At 42.9% G+C, this 18034-nt stretch overlaps 1 protein-coding gene across 1 annotated transcript; it reads left to right on the top strand.

The window, feature by feature from the left end:
• Window positions 1-295: 295 nt before the first annotated feature.
• On the top strand, window positions 296-10244 carry ZBTB2 (zinc finger and BTB domain containing 2). Its single transcript, XM_034765420.1, has 3 exons — window positions 296-484; window positions 4684-4866; window positions 7262-10244. Exons 2-3 carry the CDS (start codon window positions 4694-4696, stop codon window positions 8622-8624), a joined length of 1536 nt encoding a protein of 511 aa, XP_034621311.1. The 5' UTR covers window positions 296-484; window positions 4684-4693; the 3' UTR covers window positions 8625-10244.
• The last annotated feature ends 7790 nt before the right edge of the window (window positions 10245-18034 follow it).

Raw genomic sequence — 18034 nt, forward strand, 5'->3', positions numbered from 1 at the left:
CTCCCCAGGAGAGGCTGCGCCCTCAGCAGCAGGATGTGGTTAGGGCTGGGGAAAGCTACACTCGGGCTTCACCTCCCCCGCCGGTTTTTAAAGGGGCAGCTCCCCAACAATAACGCGCGGCAGGGCTGGCTCCGGGGTCCCATTCGGCCGGGGGAAGGGGGAGCTGTGGCTGGCGGCTCGGAGCAGGGGCTGAACGGGGAGCCCCGGCCCGGTACGGCCTGTGCTGGGCGCCGCGAGAGAGAGAGGGGAGGGGCGGGGTGGCTCCTGCTGCTGCCGCCACCAGCGCTCGCCGCCTCCCCTCCCCCCCGGCGGGGGCTCCTCGCTGCAGCCTCTGTGCTCCGCTCTCGGTCATGTGACCCTAACGTAACCGGACAGGAAAAGCCGCCGCCGCCGCCGCGCTGACTCCGTTGTTGCTGCTGCTGCTGGGCGCGGAGACGGCGGCGGCCCGAGCGGGACCAGGCGCCACAGCGGCCCGAGCCCCCAGGTGAGCGCCCTGCGCCCGGGACCGCAGGGGGGCCGGGGCCGCTCCCACGTGCCCGATCCCCGCTGCACCGAGCCAGCCGGGAGAACGCGGGCTCCGGCGGGAGAGGCTGGGCCCGGCCCCCGCCATTGTGTGAGAGGGGAGCGGGCCCGGGCCGGCCGCGGGAGCTGGAGTGGGCAGCGGCGGCCGCGCCGGCGAGGGACAGGGGGCGGCAGCAGCGCCTGGCGCCGCCGGAGCTCCCTGGCCTCCCGACCGGGTCGGGCCGCGCCATCCAGGCCGCGCGGGGCGAGGGGAATGGGGGCTGCGCGGGGAAGTGGGGAGATTGTCTCCTTCCTCGCGCGCCCTCCCCCCTTCGGCCCGCGCGGGGCTCGGTTCAGTCGGTTGGGGCCCTCGCGCGCTCTCCCCGCCCCTCGCGCCCGAAGCGGAGCGGCCCCCTGCGGCGGCATCCGGCGTGGGGGAGGGGCGAGGGCTGAGGGAGCCGCGCGAAGCGGAGGGGGCGGCTCCGTCTGGTTCTCCTCAGCAGGCTGGGCGGCCCTGGCGGCAGCGGTGGATCCCGTCTCGCGCGCCCTGGCGGCTCCGCTCGCGCTGCGTCTTGCTTGCGCCGGCTCCGTCCCGTCCGTGCGCGCGTGGAGGGCGCGTCGCGTGCGCTAGGGGGCGGGGCCCAGCCAGTAAGAGAGGCGCGCGGCCACTCAACCTTCCGCCTCGGCGACCAATGAGAAGGCGTCCTCAGTCCCCGCTGCCACAGGCCGAGCGTGACGCCTGAGGGGGTGGAGGAGCAGCCGCGAGACTCCACCCCCCCCGCGCGCCAGAGCCCGCTGCCCGCGGGGCTGGGGGAGGGGGAGGGGAGTGCTGTGCCGCTGAGCTCCCAGCAGCTGGGCCCAGCCCTACTGAGGGCTCCACGCTGCAGGCCCAGGCCGCTCCCAGCCCGGCCAGAGCCCCGCTGCCTCCGCTCCGGGAGCTGCTGGTGTCCTACCCAGGCGCTGCAGCCGCACACCGCTAGCGTGAGCCCGGGGCAGCTCGGCAGGCCTGGGGCTGGGGCCTGCGCGGGGGCCAGATGTTAATAAGGGTGTTTACCGTATTCTGGCTAATAGAGCAAACCAGCCTTACCCCATGGCACCTTTTGAGAGGCTCCAGTCTCCCAGCCCTTCCATCGGTGAGAGATTTCCCACGTCCTGACTTGCTACCAGAGCAACCCCGTCCCTATTTCATTTCTTTACGGTTATTTGCCATGATTTTCTCTTTATAATTAAATTGACCTCCCTTTTCACTTTTATATTTTGGTTCTCCATACCAGACTTAAGTGTTTGCAAAGGGTTTGCATAATTCTGTGAATTATGTTTTTTATCTGTTACTCAGTTTACATGACTTCAAAAACTGATCTTTAGAAATGATCACCAGCAGAACGAAGTAGCCCATCCAAGCTATACTGCCAGCAACTTAGTAATAGGATCTTCTCCATAAATACTAAGCACAGAGATATTTCCATGTGGAAATGTTTAAAATACAAAATTGTATTATTAGACTGATTTATTATATCAGCCTTATTTAGCTATACTTCAACTTAGTGATCATATAATGTCGTGAATTTTCTTAGGCTGAAAACAACTTTGATATCGTTTAAAAACAAAATAAAATAGGTTGTTTCCTCACTCTTTTCCCCTTCACCAGGGTGAGTGTGAAAATGGAATTAGTTTTTAGTGCCTTTGATTCTAAAACACTATCATTTTTGAGTACCCATAAAAGTGATAGGTGTACACACATACTGAGATCATGCCATCCTGGATACTAAATTAGCCAGCTCTGGGATGGAATATAATAGCCGTTCAATAGCTACCTTGACTCTACAGTTTAGAAAAGGAAACAGTACTGTATCCAGGACCAGCTTAGGTAGTGAAAGGTAAATAGAGTGCCTCTTAACAGATGCCGCCGCCACCACCTGGATCATTACTACCTTCTATCTTACCTAAAGGTCTTCTATCCAAGTACAAACTGGACCCAGCCCTGATTAGTTTGTAAATCCTGAGATGTTCACAAAAATATTGCATAAAAGTGAAGGCTTGATCTTGCAAAGTGTTCCATGTTGTCAGAGTCTACTTGAGTGGAGCACCTTACAGGATTGGAACCTGAACTGTGAATGTGCTTTGTTGTTGTTAAATTCTCAAAAGTAAATATTTGATCTATTATATTTGCAGAGCCACAAATATCAAATGCCAACTTGTGTGCTTTATGGCCTTTATGATGATGGGAAGCTAATTTTTTCCTATTAAGCAGTAGTGTTCATAACAGAGTTGTCCTTTGTACACTGCATTCTTTCCTCCCCACTCCTGACTCACTTTACACATAGAATTGTAGGACTGGAAGGGACCTCAAGAGATCTTCTAGTCCAGTCCCCTGCACTCAGCGGGGTGCAGGAGGTGCTGGGGGGGGAAAGAGGTGTGCTTGGGGGAGGGGGTGGAAAGAGAAGGGGAAGGGGTGGAGTGGGGACAGGGGCTGGGGCTGAGTGGGAGGTTTGGGGGTCCATTAACATTTTAAAATCAAAATGGGGGTCCTTGGGTTGCTAAAGTTTGAGAACCACTGCTCTATGCCATTATCTAAATCACTGATGAAGATACTAAACCAGACCTAGAACATACCTAGAACTGATCTCTGTCAGACATCACTTGATATGCACTTCCAGCTTGACTGTGAACCACTGATAACTACTCTCTGGGAACAGTTTTCCAACCAGTTATGCACCCACCTTATAGTAGCTCCATCTACATTATATTTCCCTAGTTTGTTTATGAGGTGATCATATTTCATATGAACTTCTGTGTCAGTGCAATGTATTCAAGCAGCTTGGTGGCTAATTGAAGTCACAAAGTGTTATAATACTTTGGTCCTTCAGCAGGTTTGAAAAATTTCTAATACCTACTACTCCAATGACTAAACCTGTTAGCTAAGGTGAAATACCTACACCACCATCCCTCTCCTCCTGAAATTGAAAGGGAAAATACAGTTGTGCATTGTTGTAATATTGTTTAAAATGTTCTATTAAACTTTGGAAAACATAACTTTCTGTATGTCCTGTGGTCTTGTTACACTTCCCCCTTCCTGGCTTCACTGTATATATTTTTTTCTATTATAGATCATGTATGTTTTTCTTAATTGATGTGGATGTTTGTTTTCCTTCCTACACATTTCACTGCTTTATACCCATTCCTCCCTTTCCTACTGTCTTTTGTTCTCTGTTTTCCATCTCTCCCTTCTTTCCAAAGTCTCTCTCCTGTACTTTATCCCTACTCATTTTCTTCTTCCCATTATCATTTCCGCCATACCCACGCACTCACTTACACGCACTCATCCACTCAAAGGCTTTCTTGGCCCCCCCTGTCCCAAAAGTTAAAAACATTGGGTCCTAGAGGATGCTGCACTCCCTACTCTGCCTCCAACTCTTGAGAAAGTAGTAGGAGCTCCTGAGCTGCTTCTCTACTGCACTGTTTCCTGCATTCACCTCCTTAATCCTGAACAAAATCAGTAATGGCACCTTTGGACTGCTTTGCTCCTGTTCCACCTCCCCCTTACTACAACATCAACCTCTGAGCTGCTGCTGCTCACAGGTTTGCCCTCCGGGAAATAGTCAGCAAGTATAACATCCCTGGCTCCTCTTGCCTGCTCCAAATTATCACTCACCCTGGGCAAGTGAGGTTTTCCAAGCCCTGTTTGGATTTTCAGTTGCCCTGCAGGTAGGTGTTTACTTTTACACGTGTGTGTCAGTGATCTCCTCTACCCACACTGAGGTATTGATGGAGGTGATTGAAATCCTGAGAAGATAAAGGTCTACCAACTGACCAGACTATACTTATATAAATAAATTAGTAGCAAAAAACCTCAATACAATCTCCCTGTAAAAATAAACTCATCTCTTGCTCATCTTTCTTTTGTCTCTCTTTCCCCTCTCTTGGATTGTGTATATTTATCTCTTAGATATCTCCTACTCTAATACTCTTATTTCTACCACTGACTTGTTATGTGACCCTGAGCAAATCAGTCAACCCTCTATAAAATGGGGATATTTACCTACTTAAAAGACACTGTTTATAAAGCACCTTGATACTCTTGCATGAAAGGTGCAGTAGAAGCACAACGTATATTGAAAAAGAATGTTCATGTACATCTACTGTTAAGTAAATACTTTTACATAAATGTCATTTGCTTTTCAGAGTGTGAAAAATGGATCTGGCCAACCACGGACTTATACTGCTACAGCAGCTAAATGCACAGAGGGAGTTTGGTTTCCTGTGTGACTGCACGGTTGCTATTGGTGATGTCTACTTCAAGGCGCACAAATCTGTCCTTGCTTCTTTCTCCAACTACTTTAAGATGTTGTTTGTTCATCAGACCAGGTAACTATAGAAATATTGACTGTTAAAATGTTATTCATTTAAGTTGGCTAAAAAAGTCTAGCTACATTCTGACGCATTAAAAAAGTGTTCATTTGATTTTTTTGTTAATATTCATAGAGATCCCAAAATCTATTCTTATTTGCAAACAAGGAACTTCATCAAGAAGAGGCAAGGTTGAAATTGTGTTTCTTTGGAGTCCAGCTAACCTCCAAACCTAATATTATACTTCAACAAAAATTCTTCACCATTAAAAAACAAACACATATTAGAATATCTAGAAGTGAATAGTTAAGGTAGCCAGCCTCGTCTCCACTGTAGTTCTTGGTCACTGTCATCCACCCAAACTTAACTTTATCTCTTCAAATCTGCAAAAGACTACCCAAGAGCCAGTAACTAATTACTGGGAGAGTGTGAGAAATGGTATTGTAAAAAATCGGTTAGAGATTTGTTTTTTATCTTTGCTCCATAAAAATTGCAAAAATATTACAAAGTTAAGATTTGGAGGGGTGATAGTGAACAATGAAGGATTACATGGCAGTGGAGCACAGGCTGCATCCCTTAGCTGTTTATTTCCAGACATTGTAAAAAAATGTTTTTTTGGGGGGGGGGGGTGTTAAGGGTAGAATTTTTGAAAAGCAAGTATTGTTATTGGGTGTTAGCTGGACTTCAGTGAACAAGTTCAACCTTAACTCTTAAAGTTTTTTGAACTAGCACTAAAATTTTGAATCTGGTATATAAGGTCCACAGGTAGAGAGCCAACTCAGATAGTTCTAACACCCATCAAGGTGCATATTTTAACAAGAACTGGAGAGGCGGAAGTTATACCTGGGGAAAAAATGGGAGTGGCGGACTATGGAGAGATGGAAGTCTCTTATTCAGATTGAAGGTAGTGGGGCAGGAGCCTGTGGGAACAGTGTTCCCATACTCTGTAGCACTGTTGACCTCACTCACTGTATGGGTGAGGTCATGCCAAATGGCCGATGCCATTTTATACAGAAGCTTCCTGGTGGCAGTGGCAGAGTACCTGCACTTAAAAAAAGCCCTAAAAACCAGGACTATACTCCTGATTAAATGGTTAAGGTCTTGTATCTAGAAAATTAAGCATTTAAAGTTTACCATGAATAAGAGTCTCTGCCTATCGCTGTCCTCTAGTCCCCTGCATTCCTTTCATCGCCCCCGACTCCTAACCTCTTGCTTCCCTTCTCCAGAGCCCCTCATTCCAAGACCAGGTAGCATGGCTCCATGCCAAAGTCCTTGCCCTCAGGCCCTACCCCTTCTAATCCATTGCCCCTTTATCATGCCCCCCACTGTCTCCTCCCCAATCTCTGCCTAGAGTCAGCAGTAGGTAATCCTATAAACAATTGTAATATTATGCTGTATACATGTGAAAACAGCTTCTTAAGATTATGGCCTAAATGTAGCTGCATTTAACCAAAAAAGGGCTGGGAAATTAAAGAGAAAACATTGGCTGTAGCATGATCTAGTTTCTAGTTAGCCTCCAAAAGCATGTGTCAAATTTTTTATTGACAAATTCTTGAATTTCATTAATATTCATCTTGTACATTGAAACCCACGTAGTGACCTCTGATGTAATGAAACAGTAATGAATAAAAGCTCCCAATTGTTTCAGTGCTTTGCAATGTGCAAATTACACTTCTCGTTTTAGCAATCCGCCACTTAAAGTGAATTGTCTGTAAGTAAGAATACTTTGATAGGATTTAATCTAGCCATTAGCAAGATTTTAATACAAGACTAGTGGGAAAAAACACATCCTTGTAAACTGCAGAATATATTGTGTGGGACAGCAATTTCATAACAGCAGAAAATAATTATTATCTTAGGGTCTGTCAGAACACATTTATGTTTCAAAGCAGTTGGTTTACTGAGAATAAGATTGCCATTTTTCAATTGGCCAAATAAATTAATGCCTTTTGCCCCATCTACAAACCATGTCTCTTATGACAAGCTACACCCTCTCTTTCCAAGCAAAACTAATCATTACTGGAATTGCAGGTTGGTATGAACTATGGGGACTATAGGTTATTGTTTTACACTTGCACTTTTAGCATTCACACATTTATAATTTAACAACAACAAATGTGATTCTCCCTGTGTTTCAAAAATCTCCCTATGTTTCTGCCTGGCACTTGTAGAAGTGTTATGTTTAGTTATGGTGCTGCATAAATGCAAGAATTGGTTCCTGCACATATGACCTAAAATTCAGTTAAAAATGAGGAGGTCATTTTTAAAAGCAAATAAATTTTGTAATACATTTTAGGTTTGTATTTCAAGCATATAACACTAATTATTTTTTATTCAGACTTGAATAACCTAGATTAGATTCTAGAGACTTTTCCTTATCTCATTGTTTACTAAACAATTATTTTTCTTTCAGTGAATGTGTCCGTTTGAAAGCAACTGACATACAACCAGATATCTTCAGCTATCTCTTGCATTTGATGTATACTGGGAAGATGGCACCTCAGCTCATTGACCCAGTTCGATTAGAACAGGGAATAAAGTTTCTGCACGCATATCCACTGATTCAAGAGGCCAGCCTTGCCAGTCAGGGTACCTTTTCTCATCCAGATCAAGTTTTTCCATTAGCCTCTTCTTTATATGGCATTCAAATTGCAGATCACCAGACAAGACATCCCACTAAAGTTACCTCAGCAACTGACAAACTTGGGCGAGAATCCAGGCCACAGCCTTCCAGGATGAGCCAAGAACCAGTGTCTGAGGGCTCACAGCTCTCACAGTTGGCTTCAAGTCTGCCACAAGTGACCCGGACAAATATGACCACTTCTGACCCTTTGCAGTCTTCACTGTCTCCAGAACTGGTTTCCACTGCTGGTAATAGTTCTCCTCCAGAGGAGGAAGCCAACATGGAAGCATCTTCTTCAGATGAACAGCCTGCTTCACTCACAATAGCACATGTCAAGCCAAGTATTATGAAAAGGAATGGAAGCTTCCCAAAATACTATGCCTGCCACCTCTGTGGTCGTCGATTCAATCTGCGAAGCAGTTTGCGTGAGCACCTCCAGATCCACACAGGAGTACCCTTCACATCAAGCCAACAGGGAGAAAGTAGCATTTCCCTGTCTCTTTGTAATAATGCAGCTGAAAAAGATGCCATGGAAGTGCCTGAAGCGGGAATGATTAGTGACAGTGAGCTGCAACAGATCTCAGATTCCCCAATAATTGATGGACAGCAGCAGGCAGAAACACCACCACCATCAGACATTGCAGACATAGACAACTTGGAGCAGGCAGATCAAGAAAGAGAAGTTAAAAGACGGAAATATGAATGTTCCATCTGTGGACGCAAATTTATTCAAAAAAGCCACTGGAGGGAGCATATGTACATACATACTGGCAAACCTTTCAAGTGCAGCACTTGCGACAAAAGCTTCTGCAGGGCAAACCAAGCAGCCAGACATGTGTGCCTAAATCAGAGCATGGATACGTATACTATGGTGGACAAACAGACTCTGGAACTGTGTACTTTTGAGGAAGGCAGTCAAATGGACAACATGTTAGTACAGACCAACAAGCCCTACAAATGTAACTTGTGTGACAAAACATTTTCAACTCCCAATGAAGTGGTCAAACATTCGTGCCAAAATCAAAACTCTGTCTTTGCTCTAGAAGAAGATAGATCCATTCTGCTAGGCAGTGAGGATACAGAAGCTACAGAGACTGATAACTCAGTGTTAACCTCCATCAAAAAAGAGCAGGAAGCAGTGTTGTTAGACTGAAGGTGAAACCTATCAATTTTTTAAAGTTCAGTCATTTGTATCAAACTAATACTCCCCCTGCAACCAGAACTACACTGGCATGGTAAAAAAAATTGATCTTGCTCCTCCCACAAATAAATAAATAAAAGGCCTTTGCCTCAAGCCACAACATAATTGATTTTAATACAAAGGAAAGTGTGTAGAGGGAATTCATCTAACTTTGTCGATAGTACTAGTAAACTCAAATTTAAATAGATTTTAAACAGATTTTAGATTATTTAAATGCATACTTAGATGCAATGAAGTGTGTAATGAGAAATAAAATACCATTTTGGTAAACGAAGAATATATATATATATATTTAATTATAATTATTTTCTCTGGTAACAAGTCTTCCTTTTGAGAAGAAATAGCAGATGATGCAGCGTGCTTTCTAGAGCTACATGTACAAACTCTGTAAGATAACTAAAAAAGGCTTAAAACTTTTCACAGTGAACCCAGGAAACTTTGTTTTTAGCCTTTAGTTTTTCCTCAAGTATTCCCTGGGGTATGTATTTCAGGTATCATCATTGACATTATGTCCATTCAAGAAAATTTAGTTACTTAGTCAACTTTGACTAAAGTAGCAGTAATAATGATGTGATGGCAATCTTTTTATATGTATATATAGAAAGCGTGTGTGTGTTTGTGTGTTTGGTATATACAGGTAAATGAATGCACACACCCTATCTAAACAATTGGTCATCTACTTTCAAGTTCAACCAAAAATATCCATAAATTTTAGTTATTTGACAGATAAGCCATTTTACACAACCCTTATTTTTAAATTAAATTTAAACTGCCCCAGGATGTGTGCATTTTTATTATCGTGTTTGAATGGAAATTAATATAATTAGTGCTGTCATCCAAGACATGGAGGAAACTAGAGAACAGAGAAATTGCATACTAGCGAGCACTGTGCAATTATCAGTGCTGCATTCACATGTGCTGTAGCAATAGATCCGAGTCATTCCTGATATGAGGGGAGAGGGGAGACTTGATCACCTTATTCACACAAGTAGTCTCAGACTTCAGTGGGTCTAATTGCATGAGTTAAGGTGAAAAAGATTTGGCCCTTTGTTTAATATAGTCCCCTTCTAGCAGCGGACAGAGGGAGAGGTGGCTATGGATCATGGTTGTTTTAAAAGTGAAGCTGCAGTGCTGGCCAGTGAATTCTGTTGTTTAAGGGATTCCCATTACTTTAGACTCCAAGGCAAAGTATGCAAACGCTGGGAGGGCAAATACCATAGCATCAGGATAGCACTGCATCTTTGTATTTAAAATCAAGTTGCTGATTTTTATATTTAATTTTTTATAGATGCCTGGATTTTTTGCCAGTAGCCTAAAAACTAAGCTGACAGCAGTAAGGAAGCCCACTGATCAGTCATTGGGCCAATAGGAAAGCTTATGTAGGCAGAGTAAGTGCCCCACCATAAATGGAGGCAGTGTGGGGGGAGGGGGGAAAAGGGCAAGGCACAAACCATAGCTCTGCTCTGTGTATATGTTTAAACTGAGTATCATCCTATTTTGTGTATAGTTAAGTTCTCAGATTTGTAAGTTTTTATACATCGTTTCATTGAATAAAAATTGAATTAAATGGAATGTGATTTGTTTTGAGTCTGCTCAAAGATTATTGGCCTGTGATCTGTTCAACAGGACTCTTTTTGAAGCAATATAAAAGCTGTAGGAAGCATGAGATGTTAATAAAACTCTTTCATATAAGCAAACAAATGGCTTATTTAAGAAAATTACACCTGCCTAAAAATAGTGGATTTAGAGCAAAAGTACCACCTGAACCTTAAGTTTAGTACTGTTCTGATAGACAGACAGAACTAAAATAAATTAAGAAATTACTGCACAGTATAACCTTCAAGGATGATGTGTGCCCCTATGAATTGCTATACTATATCAAAATAATCTCGTGCTATGTCTTCTTGTTTATTCCCTACTTTCAGTGCTGACAGTTTGTGTCTGCTAGGGACTTCAACTGATAGTATGACTTTTCTGTAATTTGATCTTCACTGGTTCTGGTGGTCACTATCTGAAGTGCACCCAAAGGAGGAAAATTAGATCTCCTTACACACCAATAAGTGGTGTATACAGATATCTTCGGCTGTTCAAACCCATTCTGATGAGCTCTCCTCTTCCAGGAGGGAGGGAGGGAAACTTGGCCATTAAAAGGAGACAGAGAGAGGAAGAATGTTTTGTATGGGTGTACCCATTATAAAAGTTATTTTTAAATACCATGTTATTGTCTGACACTGGATAGTGACATCATTGAATTTTTTGTCTCAGTGGTCTGTTTTTTTTCCTTCACCTCAGGTCAGGAACATTCCAGTCTACAGGGTCACCAAAACATGGGATCATTGGTGAAAAATAGTTTGTACGCTATTATAAATGCACTATGAAACTCCATTGACGAAGTACAGATTTTCGGTGTAAATACATTTTCTTCACCTTTTTGTATATTAAATCCAATCTGAGTTAACCTTTTTAGTCCAAGGTGAAACTTAAGGTTTTATATAAGTCTCTTACATAGAATGAAGGCTGTGATTGAATTCTTCATTAAATCTACCTAAGTGGTAAAATTGAAGAGATCACCAAATTAGAGAAAACAATACTGCGGGAAATCTTAAATGTGCGGGATGGAATCCAGGCTCCATTTAAGTCAATAGGAGTGTTCGCCAATGTGTTTCCAAAGGCCAGGTCTACAGTACAGGAACTACAGCAGCATAGCTATGGCATCATACTTATGCCAGCATAACCCTGTAGCATAGACAGAGCCTACCGCGATGGAAGGTGTTTTCCAGCGGTTGTAGAACACCACCTCCCCAAGCAACAGTAGCTAGGTTGACGGAAGAATGCTTCCGTCAACGTAGCTACAGCTACACAGGGGGTTAGGCTGGCCTAGCTACAGCACGCTGATGTGGATTTTTCAGCCCTATGAACACTGTAGTTATGTTGACCTAAATTGTAAGTGTAGACCAGGCTAAAAAGATAACTGTTGCCAGTGGGGCTGGTGCATGAGTTTAAAAGATAAAACACACCTATGGCCTGATTTCAGAAGTGCTGAGCACCCACAACTCCAGTTGCAAACAATGGAAGCAGCAGATGATTAGCACTTCTGAAAGTTAAGACCATTGTGTACAGTACAAGTAAAGATCTTCTTTTTATCACCTTTCTGTTAAGTCTCTTTTTGGCCATAGTCTTCTAGCCTCCCAATAACCCTTCTAATTGTGCAAGGGAAGATACTTCATTGGAAAAAGCTAGTTTTACTAACACATTATGTACTAATAGTTCAAGCATTGCTGCTGGTGGTGCTCGCTGCATAGAAACAACAAATTACTGCCCTGTTTTTTAGAAAGTCGTCTGCTTTTCAGTTCAATTTTAATAGGTATAAAATAGTGTCTAAAAGAAACTAATTGTTCTGTGAAATGTTATTTAAAATAACTTTGCAGTATAAAAGTCCTCAGGTTTATTTCAGTAACACTCAACCCTACAAAACAGTTGGAGTCTCAGGAACAAGCATCAGATTCACTATCACTTAGAAAATATTTTGCTACTCTCCAAAATATATAGTGCTAGTTTATATAGATTTTTTTTTTTTTTTGCTTTCTGGACAGTTAAATATCCATAGCCAGAAGATGTTGGGTGTGAAGAGTTGGATCTCAGGAATGTACCCCAGACAACAAAATTACTTACTATTTCACAGTTTTAATGATGGGCTAGTCTAATGAAGACTGCTATTGATAAAGGCAGTCAGTTTGTATAAAAAATGAGCCCAAATATTAGTAGGGCTATTGTCCTACTAAGGCATGGGTGTCTGTCCATGTTAATGTGTTTTTATTTATCTAGCTAAGCTTGTAAGAGATGCCTGACAGTCAACCCTGGATAACAAAATCCCAGTCAAACACAGGAAAAGCATGAGCAAAGGGCAGTGAATCTTTTGCATCCTTCCCCACTAACGTGCTTTAGCCTGGTCAGCAGTGACCACCTCTAGCGGAGTCATTCACTATCCATGCTAAATTTTGGCGTTTGCGGAGACCGCCAGCAAGGGAGGCCAGTTGCGTGAACAGCTTTCCATGGAACTAGACGGAAACCACCCAACTCACTTCACTTATTCTTTGAAGTGCAGCTCTGTTGCAAGACAAAGTAAAGCATTACAGTTCCAAAATGTGGCCCTGCTGCAGCTAGCAAGAATTCCAGACAGGCACAAGGGCATTATGTTAATCCCTCTTTCCCCTTTCATGTCACTACCCAGATTGCTCTTGTCTAGACTCTCTAGACCACCACCCTGAGTACCTTTCCCCTGTGCTTTACTAGAAATTTAATATGAACATCCCAATGGCTTCTACTTAATTTCTCCACTCATATTCCTTCTGCCTTATAAGCTTGACGCACACCATTCAGTGATGCCAGGGCCAGTCCCTAGATGCATTTAGCTACAAGGGGCAGTCTGAAGTGGTGTAGCACCTTGTGCTGGCCAAACTTGAAAGGCAGGAGCATCAGAATAAAACAGCAGATACTGGTATTTTCATTCTTTAGAAAAAGAGAAACTAAGGATCCCCGTAGGAGCATCTAGGGAAGCATAGGGAGAGCCAGGGGAAGGAGTATGAAAAATATTTGAGGGGCTGAATGTAACCTCTTGACACATCGTACTAGTCAGTCTCTTTGGTCTCTTTCTTTTGAGACAGGATGTTTTCCTTGGACATTCTTCTGTATTTGAACTGGTAGCTTCTATTTTTAGTACATTATTATTTTCCATTCATCACAACCAATCCATTTGCTTCCTTATATTTTCCTTTATCAACCATGGGCATGAGCGGACGAGCAAGCGGTCAGGTTGGAATGAACTGATCATGATCAGGACAGAAGGATTAGGAGAACAATTGAGTTAATTTAATATTGCAGGGGCTGTGAAAAGTTTAGGGGGTAACGGGAGACAAGATTACAGCATTGTGATCTTGCATTGTATCAGTTTGCTGGATATTTGGTTAACAGGTAAAGCATATACTTTAGTAAAATTTATTCTCAGTGAATCAATTCATTACATTTCCATCCCCTCTTTCTCATTCAGAGTATGTGTCCTGTTAGTGGACTTTGGTAAAAGACAAAGGAGAAGTCTATGTACATGCCAGCCCCTGTAGACCTGTTGCCAAGACTTACTCAATTTAGTTTGTTTTGCATTCTTGAGAAAGGCAGGCTGGATCTCCTCCAAGACCCAGTCACAGAAATTAAAGATGGAAGAGACCTATTAGATCATCTATCCCGTGTCACACTAGAGCTCTGTGTTTAAAGCCATTTTCAAACATGATCACAGCCTTGCACATTTTTAGATGGTTTGTGTTCACATCTAACATCTCCCCTCTGCTGAAAAATCATCAGTATCAGGGGGGCTTTTGCAACATAGAAGTTCCCCAGATGCAGCTAATATACTATTCAAATTTAGACAGGTCCAAAACATATCTTAAAAGTGCTCCGTAACTGTATGCTATATCCAAGGCTTTCACGTTTGGAGACATGGCTGTACCATGCTACCTTAAGCACTGGGGAACTCCCATGTTGTAACGGAGACCTTTGACACTGTTGATTTTACAGCATAGACAGGACCTAATAGTTACAAACTGTTCACAAACTGTGCTCCATGGGGAGAGAAGCACAAGATGGGCTAGCATGGGTCTAAGCACAGAGTAAGTGACCCTCTACTTACTGGACAGGGAATCCATAGTGTGACAGGATCCCAGTCCATCCCCTTAGCACTAGGAGATCTTGGATATCCAGAGATTAAAATTTTATTATCCTAGAAGAGCCATCTTGTTAAGAGATTTTTTTCTTTTTTAATCCTCAAACACTTTTTCTCAATAAAAGCAGACCCCTGAAGCAAGAATTAATTCAGGCCCTAAAAATATATTGAACGCTGCCCTGGTGAGCTGATGATGAGGCAGGGTGCTACTTGGTGGGGGTTTCCTTCAGCATGGAACTGGGAAGGTCTGTGGAAGAACCATTTGTTTTAAAGCCATACCATTCCACCTATATGGTTAGACATAGGGGCTAAATTTGACACAAATCTAAGGTCTTCTCTACATGGGGAAATTGTCTGGCATAGCTATTCCAGAATAGCTCATTGTGTGAACATTCTGGAATAAAAATGTCCATACATGGAATTATTCCAAAATATCCATAGTGCTTTAAATTCACACCCTACCTTATTGCAGAATAACTTCCTGGTGTAGCCAACCCGCAGACAATTTACATCTTCTGGCCCCATCTGTGTGTAATTTACACGCAAATAAGATCTGTTAAATTCACACAGGCTTATTGATGTGTATTTTATATCCCTCTATACATCACTTCTGAATCTGATCTACTTAGAGGATTTTAAATGATTGAATTATTTGCTAATGGGTGGATGACAAAGGACTGTACTTGTACCTCCAAATCCATACCCCGTCCTGTGTTAGGATCTATACCCTTTCCTTCTAGCCCTTCCATGCATAAGGTACACTAGCTTAGGCTCCCCTAGTTTTGCTTACTCATGAGTGGATTTGACCTCTACTCTCTCCTTCTCCTATTGACAATCCTATGACCTATGCTGTCCTTAAAATCCCGTTAGGCTACACAAGGAAGTTAGCTTTCCCCAGACAATAAAGTTTGGAGGGTTTTTTTGTACCAATATTTGCCGTGTATAGCAGGCCATTGTCTCAGTCAGTCAATCACAGGTGCACCAAATGATCCAATCTGGGATGGTGAAATCGAATTCTACTACCAAACCAGAAAAAGAAAAGAATAAAACATTAGAGGCTAAGCTACAAAAATGGAAGAATGCCAAGAAGAGAAAAATCTTCCTGAATCAGTGCAATCCCCTGGAAATGTGAGCAAAATTACTGCCCAAGGAAGCAGAATAAGTAGACAACTCCAACTGGGTTTCCACCTTGTGGACCTGCTTTGTGAAAAACATTGTTTAGGCTGCTGCATCTTTTGGCAATATTTTGGGGACCCTATTGTAACCAAATATGAAAATCCTGACAATGAAGAAAGATTCCATAGACAGGGTGAATTATTTTTTTCCCCAACTACCATTAGTCCACCGATCACTGTGAAGCATGAACTAACTATAGGCCTGATCATGCAAGTCTTCATGAGGTGAGTAGTCTCCCTGGAGTCAATGGGGCTACTGGCATGAGCTAGGATTACTCAGATGACTAAAGTCTGCACAGTAAGGCCTTGTATGTAAAAGCCCAAAACCACATTTTGTAACTTATTTGTCAAAATGAAAGAATAAAAGAGCATAGGAAACTATGTAAATCCTGCCCAGGTAAGTGCAAAGGAAAATGTTACTCACATACTTTGGTTTGCACCTGGTATTAGTTCCTTTTGGATGTTGAAAGTCTCTGCTTGTTGAATTTCTTCCAGCTGGTCAGCTTTCTGATTGGTACAGGATTCCTAAATTCAACTATAAACGCATTCAAGCAACTACATCTGCAGATCCAGAAGTTGGTCTCTATTTTCTTCATCTTTGTTCACTTTCCCTTGGAATTTTTTATATGTTTAAATAACTTCTATGCTTTACCCTTGCCACCACTAGTAGTCTACTTGGTTCCTTTTTTCTGACTCTGAGTTAAGGCTCTACTTATTCTCAAACACTTAAATTCTTTTTCTAGCTGTAGTTGGTTTCTACTTATATTTTACTGAGGGCACAGTAAAAGATAGTAAAGTTTGCCCGCATAAAGCTTTATGGAGTTCTAGTCTACCCCCATTGGGTTGTCAGCTTGTCATTCCAATTCCTCATCCAATTCTTTTATCCCTTTTGAAATTAAGGGCTGAATTATAATTAACCATTTCTTTTCTGTCTGCATGACTTCCCTAAGCAACTGGTTCTCATAAAGGAAGAAGTGAGAGTCTGGCTATTTCTTCTACTGATCCTATTAAGCTTGTGTTGAATTCTCTGGTTTTCCCAAAGCCTCTTTATTTGATTTAATTAATTAAATAATTAATTAATTAAATCACTTAGGCCATCACGGACACCCAAAGATGGACTCCCCAGCTGCTTTCTTGGTAGACATGGAAGAAGTAGGTAGAGCCAACATCAGGAACATTAACGATCATTTATTATTTGTAATGCAGTAGCACTGAGAGCAGGGGCCCATTGTGCTAGGTGCTGTACAAACAAAAAGCTGACAGTCTAAGTGGTTTTACCGGCAATGGAGCTTGCCAGCCAATTGCCTCAGCAGCTGATTTTGCTAGGCTTAACTGAGTGGAATCTTGGCCACTGACTCTGCTCCTGGAAACTGATTAATGGCCTTGGGGAAAAGAGAACAAAATTAAAATCCTGAGGCCAACAAATTTGTATATTTGTTTGTTGCAATTTATTTTTAACTTCAGGGGAACAAATAAACAGAATAATTCATTGCTGAATGCTCATTATTTATATAGCCATATTTCAACTATTTAACAAAAATGGCCCCAACCCATCAAGAATTTATGTATTTATGTGTTTAAACTTACATGTGTGAGTTGGTCTGATGAAGTCAATGGGACTGCTCATATGCCTAAAGGTAAGTACCTGTGCAAATCTTTCCAGGGTCAGAAATCAAGGCTGTTTCAGTAAGTGTACCAGTCTTTCGCTGTTCGCTTTACTATATAACGGCTTCATTCTGCAGCTGCCCCTCAGGTGGTATGTCTACATAATTCAATGAGGGTTCCATCTGTAGGGGCAAACCGTTGCCTCAGCTCCTGTCTTTCTAGTTCTTTATATGGCTCCCATTACTGTAATATCTGAGGCCAAGTAGTAGTGCTAGACACTGGAGATCTCTAATGGGGGGACATGTGTCAGCCCCCAGACCCTGGAGCAGAGGCAGTCCCTAGGCTACTCAGATGTAATGGTGGGGCTTCTGCAAACTCTACTGCATCTCTGTGGAAGAGCCATATGTGTCTCAATTGATTTTGCCTGACGCCAAGAACTGAACATAAGAACCTCAGAATGGCCATACTGGGTCAGACCAAAGGTCCATCTAGCCCAGTATCCTGTCTTCCGACAGTGGCCAATGCCAGATGCCCCAGAGGGAATGAACAGAACAGGTAATCATCAAGTGAGCCATCCCGTCACCCATTCGCAGCTTCTAGCAAACAGAGGCTAGGGACACCATCCCTGCCCATTGGTGGACCTATCCTCCAGGAACTTATCTAGTTCTTTTTTGAACCCTCTTATAATCTTGGCCTTCACAACATCCTCTGGCAACAAGTTTTGACTGTGTGCTGTGTGGAGAACTACTTCCTTTTGTTTGTTTTAAACCTGCTGCCTATTAATTTCATTTGGTGACTCCTAATTCATGTGTTATGAGGAGTAAATAACACTTCTTTATTTACTTTCTCCACACCAGTCATGATTTTAT

Source organism: Trachemys scripta, chromosome 3 (assembly GCF_013100865.1).
Source record: "Trachemys scripta elegans isolate TJP31775 chromosome 3, CAS_Tse_1.0, whole genome shotgun sequence".
Classification (NCBI taxonomy): domain Eukaryota; kingdom Metazoa; phylum Chordata; order Testudines; family Emydidae; genus Trachemys; species Trachemys scripta.

Excerpts from the sequence above, each read along its gene's own strand:
- ZBTB2 (XM_034765420.1), top strand. The coding sequence starts at position 4,694 with ATGGATCTGGCCAACCACGGACTTATACTGCTACAGCAGCTAAATGCA. Across the intron at positions 4,867-7,261 it reads TTGTTTGTTCATCAGACCAG|TGAATGTGTCCGTTTGAAAG; the intron begins GTAACTATAGAA and ends TTTTTCTTTCAG.